At 35.9% G+C, this 12243-nt stretch overlaps 1 protein-coding gene across 5 annotated transcripts in view; it reads left to right on the forward strand.

The window, feature by feature from the left end:
- Positions 1-12243, forward strand: part of itgb3bp (integrin subunit beta 3 binding protein) — a 53472-nt gene that overhangs the window by 5932 nt on the left and 35297 nt on the right. Inside the window, exons 6-11 of one of the 5 annotated variants that reach the window (XR_012407156.1) lie at positions 3-90; positions 250-306; positions 5235-5283; positions 6641-6698; positions 9212-9399; positions 9903-11123. Coding sequence is in view for 3 of the 5 variants with exons in the window: in XM_017356427.3 (XP_017211916.1) it covers positions 3-90; positions 250-306; positions 5235-5283; positions 6641-6647 (201 nt within the window). In the remaining 2 variants the exon portion in view is untranslated. Of the gene's footprint in view, positions 1-2; positions 91-249; positions 307-5234; positions 5284-6640; positions 6990-9211; positions 9400-9902; positions 11124-12243 lie in introns of those variants that run through there. The other 4 variants (XR_012407157.1, XM_017356427.3, NM_001328132.1 and 1 more) reach the window with 4 other exon arrangements.

The raw sequence follows: 12243 nt of genomic DNA on the forward strand, positions 1-12243 counted from the left end.
AGCCAGTAGAGGGCAGTAGTGAGCTGAGAAGTCTCTTGCTGATGAGTCCTGCTGATCTGCAAACCGAACTCAAGAGACACGAGATTCTGTGTAAGAGTGTCTACTGTGTATACATAAAAATAGTAAATAACTTGCATCCCAAGCTCATACAATATACATTGATTTATTTGGTATTCATTCGCATTAAGAGTTCACACAACAAATTCTGTCTGTGTGCAAAACATAAAACTGAATTCCTTTGATTTGCAGCTGCTAAAATTGCATCTAGTCCACATCGAGCTGACACAAACAAAGGTCCTTTCCAAGGTGAGTGATTCTGGGAATCAACCAAATGTTTAGAATTGAATTATTTACCATTTAAAAGCATGAACGATAACACTTATCTTAAGTGGATATCCAGTCTTAGTAATTCCGTCAGATCAGATAGGAACCAGCACACAATTAGTTATGTTTGGTTATGTGTCCCGGACATCTCCCCATCACAAAACGGCCTTTGTTAGACTGTGACATAAGGATAAGTTATGTCCCATATTGAATTGATTCAAATTACAGTATGATGATTGTGACCCCATTGCTTTGCTTAAAAGAGCAAGAGAAAGAAAACATTTTGTGTTCCACTTATACGTGAGTGGAGATTGATTTCAAGCACTGAAGTTCTGCATCTTGGTCACATGGGGCTTTTGAATAGCCGTTTACCAGATTTGGTTTGTCAATGCGGCGTGTTCATAGACATTTGTCTCGACCTCAGCCAAATAAAAGCTCCTCTTTTTCTAAGAAAATATATCATTTTGCTAAGACAAACAAGCCAGAACTCCTCTTCATGGGACAGAATTAATTAGATTATTTCAAGCACACATTCAGCCCCCAGCAAAGCTGCACTTGTGATTCAGTCGCACAATGGCGATTTGTTGTAAGTCAATGGCCGGATTGTGACGAAGTTCAGCATGTTTTTAAGATAAGGTCGCCTGAAATTGTTTTAATTAGTCACACTCGTGGACCTCTGCGTACATGTTGCTTGAAGCTCGACACCAGAGGAATGTCACAATCTTGATCACATGGGAGAGCATGAAATTTATCAACATCGAGAACAACAACAACTGTACAAGAGTGTTTTCACATTTACGTCCCTAGGAAGAGAATTGACTCTTTGTTGTTTTAAGATATTAAAACGTACTTTGACGATGAACAAACTATTATTTCAGGCTCGGAATAGGATAGGAGCTTGTTTGTTTGCCAGTATAGGAAGTAAGGGCAGATTGAACCACTTTTTTTGTTAGTACTTTTATTGGTCTCCATAGATTTTTTTTTACCCTTATGTAAAATAAGCAAATTATTCAGCCACATAGAGTTGAATTTCTTGCTGATATATAAAATATAGATGGTTAAACAAATCGAAACATAATATTATAAAATTAATTATATAATTAATTGTGCATTATATTTTTTATGTAGGAAAAATGGCTACTTTTATTCCACAAGGATGCATTAAAATTGATCAACAGTCATTTGAAATGTATAGTATAATGTTTTTTTTTTTTACTTTACTGTATTTACAGAGGATACATTACATTTATCAAAGATCTATTAAAATGTATCTTTCAAATAAAGGCCATTTTTCTAAAGATTGACATTTATTAGCATTTCAGAGTAAATTTTTTAACAATCGTGTGAGACTAAAGAATTAAAAAGTCACTTTTTTACACTCACCGGCCACTTTATTAGGTACATACTGCTCATAACGCAAATTTCTTATCAGTCAATCACATGGCAGCAACTCAATGCATTTATGCAAGAACAGGAAATTGAGGCTACAATTTACACAGGCTGACCAAAATTGGACAATAGAAGATTAATAAACGTCTGATCTGATGAGTCTTGATTTCTGCTGCAACATTAAAAGGGTGGGGTCAGAATTTGGAGTTATTCATTCATTCATTCATTCATTTTCTTTTCGGCTTAGCGAAATGAACCGCCAACTTATCCAGCACGTTTTTATGCAGCGCATGCCCTTCCAGCCGTAACCCATCTCTGGGAAGAATTTGGAGTCAACAACATGAAAACATGGATCCATCTTGCCTTGTATCAACGGTTCAGGATGGTGGTGGTGGTGTTATGGTGTGGGGTATATTTTCTTGGCACACTTTGGGCCCATCAGTACCAATTGAGCATCATGTCAACAACACAGCCTACCTGAGTATTGTTGCTGATCTTCTGATGGCTATTTCCAGCAGGATAACGTGCCATGTCATAAAACGCGAATCATCTCAAACTGGTTTCTTAAACATGAAGATTAGTTCAATGGCCTCCACAGGTGGAATGGGAGATTCGCATCATGGATGTTCAGCCGACATATCTGCAGTGACTGCATGATGCACAATACGGAGCAAAATCTCTGAGAAATATTTCCAGGACCTTGTTGAGTCTTTGCCATGAAAGATTAAGGCAGTTCTGAAAGCAAAATGGGTCCAACCTGGTTCTAGTAAAGTGTACCTAATAAAGTGGCCGGTGAGTGTATATTTAACAATGATTTTGTTGGAATGTGTTGGATTGTAAACACGTGATTGGTGGGACAAAATCAAATCATTTGCCCACAGGAAGAGATTGCGATTGTTGACTAAAACAAACATTATCACAGAAATTCAGTTAAGTATGAATCGCTTCAGTAAGCAGGCTTCATTCATCAAACAGAGTATTAGAGTACGTCCTGTACAAATAACACATTTCATTACAGTGAGGTTTTGCTTTTCTTGTGACATTTTAATAGGGTTTGAATTCAACATCTAAAATCACCTTCTTCATTTGCATCATTGAATATTTTCTACTCTCACATGATCTACCAGATCTATTTTCTGCAGCAACATGATTAAGCTTTAAATAAATGATACTCCAAGACAAATAACATGGACACTAAGTAAATGCATTAGTAGCTGTAGATGTTAAAGATGTTAGCTGAAGCTCTCCTGGGACTCCATTGGATTTTGGCACGGATCACTAATACCCTGGATTTCATAGAGACACATCATTGCTATTAGAGTTTTCAAACACTCTGTGTCACTTGAGCCGTACAGGAGCTGGTGCGGATGACATATGACGGCGAGGATATGACACTACTCGTGTAAAAGCAAGCTGAGCACCAGGCAGCCTGATACCGCCAAGACAGCTGAGAAAATCCTCAAGGATATTTTAACTTTGACAGGCAAAGCGCTGAATCCACATCCCTAACGGAAGCCCCGGCAATCATCTAATGGCTTCCCAAAACCCTAACCTTGAGGCCAAAGGACAAACTCACTAGCAAGATGTTTATGACAAAAGTTTTTCCCTTAAGCTTTATAAAAAAGAGGCCATCCATTCTAAACAATCAGACCGGCTGTAAATTTTCCAGCTTATTCAGGCATTACCAAGTCCAGCGCCTTACACGTCGTACATGTTGCTGATGAGCGCAAAATGGAAAAAGAAAGAGCGCAATAATTCTGAGGCAAGTTTGTCGCCTGGGCCGAGGGTATTGATTATTTCTGTGTGGCGAGAGATTTGGAAAATTCAATTAAAGGAGCTGAGCAAAGGATTCATAAATCGGCCCCTGCCTCCACCTCTTCTACGGAGACATTGTTATGTTCTAAATCAATGTTGCACTTCACAATATATTTTCTTTGGAGCATGAAAATAAATAACATTTAAACAGTTCTGCTTACCGCTGAAACAAATTTTATCTTCACCAAAGCCCTCTCCGTCTTTGCGCTCTCGGCCTCCTGTACACATCAGCAAGGATTTTTATGGCACGTTTTCCATAGAAAAATCCTATATAATATGAATTTTGTGGTGACAAAATGAGAAGGAAGGGAACAGATCAGCAGTATAAAAATTGATCAGTCCTCAGATGGGGTCGAGCTGGGGGAGATTTGTAAGACAGCCTTAATAGACTGTATTAAAAATTCCTTAAAATGTAATAAAACAAATAGGTTTTTGGTTCTTGGCCGGGACGGGGGTCACAGACCCTACTAATACCGCATCAATCCTGGGCTGCTGAAGGATAAATGGGCTCTGTTTGGGGAACATTTGACTCTTTTTTGATGGAAAACACCAGCACAATTAAAGGCCTGCTGTATATTAGAGGGCTTTTGGTGGGGAGGGCCGAGTTGAGCAACTCTCAGCATGTGTTTCGGGCTTTAATATGAATACTGGTTATGTCCACACACACGTCCTGCAGGAGTATGAGATGCATTTCAGGTCATTTGCATTTAGATCATCTTGCCGTGACAGCTGGAGCAGAGTCTACAAAATCTAGAACTGATGGTTTGATTTACCTGATAAGCTACATGTGCACTTGTCTCGCTTGTGTATATATAACATGATGTAGTCTCATAAGGGAGTAGTTCGCCTATATTAAACTTTCCCCAAGATGTAGGTGCCTTTTTTTCTAAAACCCCTTATCCTTAGGGATTTTATAAAATGCAAATCCACAGCACTGAAAAAAAAACAGGCAAGACAACATCAATACCAGTGGCTACCAGTTAAAACTGTTGCAAATAACGTTGCGCAGACTGGCCATTTTCCAGTCTATCCAGGATTTTGCAAGTCCAGGGCTTTTTGAGATTTAAAAAATATTTTATTTCAGTATATTTGTGCAATTTTATCTAAAAACAAAAATTGAAGCAAATATTGCTATAAGTTTTGAGCAAAGTCCATCACAAAGTCAGTCATTTTAAGCTGCAAAAAACAAACATTCCTGGGAAATCCTAGAGCAGTGGTCACCAAACTTGTTCCTGGAGGGCCAGTGTCCTGCAGATTTTAGCTCCAACCCTAATCAAACACACCTGAACAAGCTAATCAAGCTCCTACTTGGTATACTTGAAACATCCAGGCAGGTGTGTTGAGGCAAGTTGGAGCAAAACCCTGTAGGGACACCGGCCCTCCAGGACCAGGATTGGTGACCCCTGTCCTGTAGGGACTGATTGTCTTGAATAAGACGTCAATTTTCTGCCAGAAGCCACATGTATTCATTTTGTTTTGCCTGCATATGCTTTATTGACTCTCAAAGTCCTTTTAGCCAATGATTTGATTTCATTTTATAAATTACCAAAAAAAACCACAGTTTCAGCTAAAAATCTACTTTAATGTTCTACTGAAGAATTAAGGTCATCAAATACTGGATGCCCTGAATGTGACTAAGTTAACAGCACTTTTGCATCCCTTTAAGCTTCAAAAACTATGCTAATTTATCTATGTTGCTTTTACAGGGTTAAAACAGACTGGTAGTTCTTCTGAATATCTGAAGGCAATCTTAAGGTATTTATTATTTTCAACTTTAAAGGTTGTCACAGTACACTAATGCCTTCAATCTTATAGTTAACAGTAATCAGTAGTGTTTTATAGTGGATTGCACATTTGTTTTGACTCTTTTTTTATTGATAGAGTTAACATATTTATTTTAAAATGCTTAATATATTTTTGCTCTCATATTAAATGACAGTTTTAATATAATATGTGTATAGTATGTGTAAAATATGTGACTATGTGTATAGTGAATAAAAGTGTTTGATTAAATCATATTTTGTTTTATTCTGTAAAATACTGATGGCATTTCTTTTTAATTTAAAATAGAAATGTTGACTTTTCAAGCATGGTTTATGCATTAAATAACAAAAGAAATGTATAATCCATTTCAATACCATACATAATTTTGCATTTTAAATTATTAAATCAGTATTTCTTGGAATAACCCTGATATTCAGTCAAAACAAATGAAAAGATTTGTTATTCTGACCAATAGTACATTTTTAGGAGGGAACAAATGCTCTAAATTACAATATTTTTATTTGAAACTTGGAAGAACTGTCAGGTTTTCATATAATAAACCAGATTTGACACAACATTTTACTTCAACCCATAACTAATGAATCCAGAAAAAAACTGCAAATATTTTTCTCAGCATAGTGTATACCTAAAAAATGTTTTGGAAATATACTGTTTTTACCAATTTTGGATAAAACATCTTCTGATTTATTGAGCAAAATAAACAATTACTTACCCCAAAACCTCTGACAGTTAGTAATTACTTAATAGTGAGATATTAAATATTAATTTAATTGTCACCTTATTAAAATACACTAAAGACTTACAAACATATTTTTATATGCACTGTTTTTCTGATTTGCATATAATTCTGTGCAGAGTTGCAAACAGAACGGGTCTGCTTTTGTCAGCGGCGCAGCTCTCTGTCAGCGTGTTTGATGTACACTGAACATCCTGTCAGTCTGAAAGCGCAGAGATGGTCTGAGGAGGCTGTCAGTCTTTTCACCGTAGTCAAAATGAGACAGCGCCGCCGACACATTGCCATCCCATCAGACGCATTTACATTGAATCCATTCTCTGAAAGCTTTTCCCCCCTTCGCGGTAAATCTGACAAAATGTTGATTCTACAATACACGGTGTGCTGCGTCGCTGCCAAAATAGTGTTCTTACTGCTGGCATACAGTCCCATTAGAGCAATGTATGCATACACACACACATAAATACACATATTATATACACACAAACACAATGGGTAAATGTATTGCAGATAGCAACAAAGAATGATGAAAACCTACACATGCACAAATGTACAGAAGGCATTCATTGATAGTCTGTCTCTTTATTTTGGCAGCCGCTGAGGGATCATTTCTCGATGTACGACATGGACGGCAGCTGGCGTTTCACTCAAGGTGGATCACGTAACTCTCTCTTTATCACTTTAGAGGCTGTCTGAAGGACAAAAGCTTAAGCTGACCAAAACAAAACACACACTTGTCACACACTTTGCACTGCTACAGTTGAGAACAACAAGTAAAACATATTTTAGCATTCAGCACTCTTTAGTCTGTTAGCTTTGGGTTCAAAAGAGTGCAGAAGAGGAGTTCAAAAGAGTTTATGTAACCAAGCATGTTAGATATGGTTATTTCATATTAGCACTGTCTAATAAAATTGTATCATGCATTCCGGTGGTGTGAATTTTACAGGAATTTTTAGTTTTTTTTTTTTTTATATCAACCTATTTCCTACGCCCTATTATGCTTTGCGTGATTTATTAGAGTAACTATTAGACCATAAACAATCAGTGAAATGTTTTTAAAAACTGGGTACAATGAGGTGTTAATATTCTATCTAAACTTTAATCATCGTTGTTACCAATCATATGGAGGAAATAACCAATCTATTTTTATGATGTTTATTGTGCTAGGTTATTTTAGGTGAACAAATAATTTGTGCAAGTTATCCACTGACAAGAATAAGTTTTGGTAATCTTTTGTCAAAGTCTGACCATTTGCTTCCATGTTTGGAGTGATGGTATTTCTCTGTTGATCTCAGTTTGATAGCTTTAGGCACAATACTTCTTAACCACGTCCCTCTTACTAGGGCTGCACAACATATTGTTTCAGCACCGTTATCGCAACGTACACATCCACAAGTCACATCGTAGCATGTGCAATGTCTTGTTGTGATTATAGTCAGGGTACCTGTGGGGTCTTAAAGTCCTAACATATCTTAAATCTCAAAAGCTAAACTTTAGGCCTTTAAAAGTTTCAAATATACTGAAATATTGTGTTGTCTTAAATCTTTTTTAACAGGTTTTAATGTTCCTTTGTTCATGTATAGCTACCCATATATACCCATGTATACCCATATAACCAGCTACCCATGTATAGCTGCCATTAACACCCATACAATCACCAACAATTCAAAACTTTCATTTAAAAAATTGCATTTAACTTTCCTTACAATAATTTGTTTAAAAGTTCTCAATTTATTTACTGCTGAAGACACTGACATGATCTAGATTTTTTATTATTAAATTATTATTATTATTATTGTATGCTTAAATGAATTAATTTATAATATTTTTTTATAGAGCAAGTGAAAATCTTTTCCAACTGAAATACCAAAATTAAACCCATAGCATTTAGCTCTGTATAAGTCTAAATTTTTATTCATAATGGTCTTAAAAATGTTTTAAAATGTCTTAAATTTAACTTAGTGAAACCTGTAGAAACCCTGACAGTTGAGCAGGTACTGTAAAATAGTTTGTCATTGCAAAGTTTATCCGTAATGTTGTGAAAATGTATCACTTGCATGTTTTTAGACCTGTGATTATTAATAAGCCTTTTAAGAGAGCTTAAAAGCACAAGAAATTCTGACGTTAATAGCATTAGATAACTAAGATTACTTATATTTAATTTTTATATATACACAATGAAGACTGTACAATGATAATTTGCATTTAATTATTCAAGTTCTGTGTCTAAATACTATATGACTACTATACCAAGAAAATCAGAAAAGAAAGCACTGTTTATTTAATTTGCTCTTTTGCACGCATCTATGCTTGTAATTTGGTTAGTATGTGTTATGTAAAATAATCCTTATCAACTATATAATCCTTATTGACCTCACCAGTCAACTGGTGAAATTGTGTATACCGCAAAATATATTTCAGAAAAATAAAATTTATTAATATACATTTTTTCCAATGTGGTGCAGCCCTACCTCATATGTTAGTTTGCTTTAAGTTAATGATGCGGAAAAAGAAAGCCCCACACCTACACAGTGTTTTATTTCAGTTGGAAGTAAACTAGCATACTGAACTAAGTCTCAACAACCTCTGGTTCATGCAGACTTTAATATTATGCTCTACTGTCTATTGTGGTTGTTTACGGTAATACATTTTTTTCTTCTTTGAAAGATAACAATCTTACCTGCCACCTCAATGATGCAAGGAGAAATGTGAATAACAGCACAGCAAGATATTGCAAGCTTAAAAGTATAGTACTTTGCATTTTATTTAGCAATATTGGAGGTTGTGCTTATAATTATTAGTGTTTCAAACAGTTACCCTGAAGTTATTAATAAAGTGAGAAAATAAATCATATTTAAATGAGTACACTAAGTATACAGTATAAAAAAAGTTTTAATAGATTGAACAAATTGAAATTGAATTATTTAAATTTACAGAAAATGTACTATCGTGATATACACTCACCAGCCACTTTATTAGGTACACCTTACTAGTACCGGGTTGGACCCCTGGAACTGCCTTAATCCTTCGTGGCATAGATTCAACAAGATACTTGAAATAATCCTCAGAGATTTTGGTTTATATTGACATGATAGCATCACACATTTGCTGCAGATTTGTCGGCTGCACATCCATGATGCAAATCTGTTCCTCCACATCTTAAAGGTGCTCTATTGGATTAAGATCTGGTTATTGTGGAAGCCATTTGAGTACAGTGAACTCATTGTCATGTTCAAGAAACCAGCCTGAGATGATTTGCCTTTATGACATGGCGTGTTATCCTGCTAGTAGCCATCAGAAGATGGGTACCATGTGGTCATAAAGGGATGGACATGGTCAGCAACAATACTCAGGTGGGCTGTGGCGTTGACATGATGCTCAATTGGTACTAAAGCGTGCCAAGAAAATATCCCCAACACCATTACCACACCACCACCAGCCTAAACCATTGATTCAAGGCAAGATGAATCCATGCTTTCATGTTGTTGATGCCAAATTCTGACCCCACCATTCGAATGTTGCAGCAGAAATGGAGACTCATCAGATCGGGCAACGTTTTTCCAATGTTCTATTGCCCAATTTTAGTGAGCCTGTGCAAATTGTAGCCTCGCTATCCTGTTCTTAGCTGACAGGAGTGCCACTCTGTGTGATCTTATGCTTATCTGCTTCAAGGTTCGATGTGTTGCATGTTTAGAGATGTTCTTCTGCATATCTCAGTTGTAACAAGTGGTTATTTAAGTTACTGTTGCCTTTCTATCAGCTTGAACCAGTCTGGCCATTCTCCTCTGACCTCTGGCATCAACAAGGCATTTGCGCCCACAGAACTGCTGCTTACTGGATATTTTCTCTTTTTCAGACCATTCTCTCTAAACCCTTGAGATGGTGCGTGAAAATCCCAATAGATCAGCAGTTTCTGAAATACTCAGACCAGCCCCAGTCTGACACCAACAATTACATTCAAAGCCACTTTCTTTCCCATTCTGATGCTCGGTTTAAACTGCAGCAGATCAACTTGACCATATCTACATGCCTAAATGCATTGAGTTCCTGCCATGTGATTGGCTGATTAGTAATTTGCTTTAACGAGCAGTTGGACAGGTGTACCTAATAAAGTGGCCAGTGAGTGTAAATCGTTATCAAGACACAAGATGTCACAGTGTATTAAGTGATACAGCATGTTTTCTCATATTGCCTAATTCATGCATAATAAAAATATATTAATGAAAATTATTAGAATTATTTTCAGTAGACAATAAAAAAAAACAAATAACTCAAGATGAGTGTTTCTTCAGAAATAATATAGATACAATAAATAGTATATTAAATTCTAGACTGTAATAAGAACAAAAATAAAGTGAGCTCAAAAGTGATTTTTCACATATATGTCTGTGATACTGATGTCACTTTAAAATACAAATAACATTATTTTTATGAAAGATAAAAATCAGAAAGCCAAATGTACCTCTCACTCCGTTTTCACTATATTGATTATTCATAGTGTATCCTTATTGTTTGAAGTGATAGTGATTTGTTTTAGATTTTTTCAGTTCAACCTTAACAGTAGACGAGCAGAAAAATGTAGATAGTGTATCTTAGAAGACAGACATACCTAACTGGTTCATTCTCTCCTATTTCAGCGAATGTCTGTGTGTGTGTGTGTGTCTCTGGACACGCTCGGGTTGTAACACACTAGCCCCTTTGTGACCTGATAACATTTATAGTTGTAATGGATTTTTTTTAATGGCCGTCATTAACTCGCACAAAGAGGGGTGAAAAAGATTGCTTGTACTTTTTTCCCCTTGGTATTTCAGCTTTACAGCATTATGTTCCGATATGTCTGCTTCCATCATTTTTGTTTTACAGCTCATGAAGTCGAAGCATTTTAATGCGAAGCTTTAGTATTAGCCTCATGTCTTCAGTCAGTGGTGAGATGATTCCTCTGTATTAATGATTCTTTTCTTTCATTTAGTACTTGAACGAGAAGTGCCTTTTGCTTAGAGCTACGTGATTAATTTAAGCCATCACAGTATCAAAATGTACTTGTATGCAGCTTAATTAAATATTTGTGATGTTTGATAAATATTTCATAAACATTTTAATTTAGCAGTTTTATTATGTTACAGTGAAATATGGTCGTTTTTTTGTAAATAACCATTATTAATATTAATTCCTTATATTTATGTAGCGATTTTCTGGACTCTCAAAGCGCTTTACACATTTTTTGGGGGAAATCTCATACACCATTAGTGTGCAGCATCCACCTGGATAACACGACGGCAGACATCTTGTGCGAGACCGCACATCACACCCACCAGCTGATTGGTGGAGTGATGAAGCCAATTATGATATGGAGATGGTTAGGAGGCCACGATGGACAGAGGCCAGTGGGCAAGTTTGGCCATGATGTTCTTTTTCAAAGGACTTTCTGGGATTTTTAAAGATCACTTAGAGTCAGGACCCCGTGTTTAACGTCTCATCCAGTAGATGGCACATACTGAGCAGTATAGAGTCCCCATCAATATACTGGTGGTTTGGACCCACACAGACCACAGGTTGAGCGCCCCTGGTCTCACTAACACCACTTCCGGCAGCAACCTAGCTTTCCCATGTAGCGCAGCCCTGCTTAGCTTCAGTAGGCGACCATGTGAGAGTTGCAGAGAGCTAGCTGTTGGTATTAATAATATTTCGGTGGTTAATATTAGTTAAAGCATTTACTAAAACAAACAATGGATGAACAATACATTTATTACAGTATTTGTTCATGTTAGTTAACATTAGTTAATGGAAATAGTTGTTCATTGTTAGTTCACGTTAACTCATAGTGGATTATTTAATGTTAACAAGCATGAATTTGCATGTTAATAAGGTATTAGCAATTGTTGACATAAGATAAAAAAATGCTCTACAAGTTTTCTTCATATTTAGTCCATTTTAGTAATTACATTAATGTAAATACACTAATGAAACTTTATTGTAAAGTGGGACTGATATTAGTTTGTCTTGTGCTTTGTTGAGCATTTTCAATTTATAGCTACTGCCGTACGACAAGATAAAAAACGACTATTATTCATTAATGCTCAATTTTTTAAACATTTACAGAAAAAAATGTTTAAAATGATAATATAATAATAATAATAACTATATTTATTCCAAATATTGACTATATAAATAAAACTAATTGCAAAAAAAAAAAAACA

Source organism: Danio rerio, chromosome 6, assembly GCF_049306965.1.
Source record: "Danio rerio strain Tuebingen ecotype United States chromosome 6, GRCz12tu, whole genome shotgun sequence".
Classification (NCBI taxonomy): domain Eukaryota; kingdom Metazoa; phylum Chordata; class Actinopteri; order Cypriniformes; family Danionidae; genus Danio; species Danio rerio.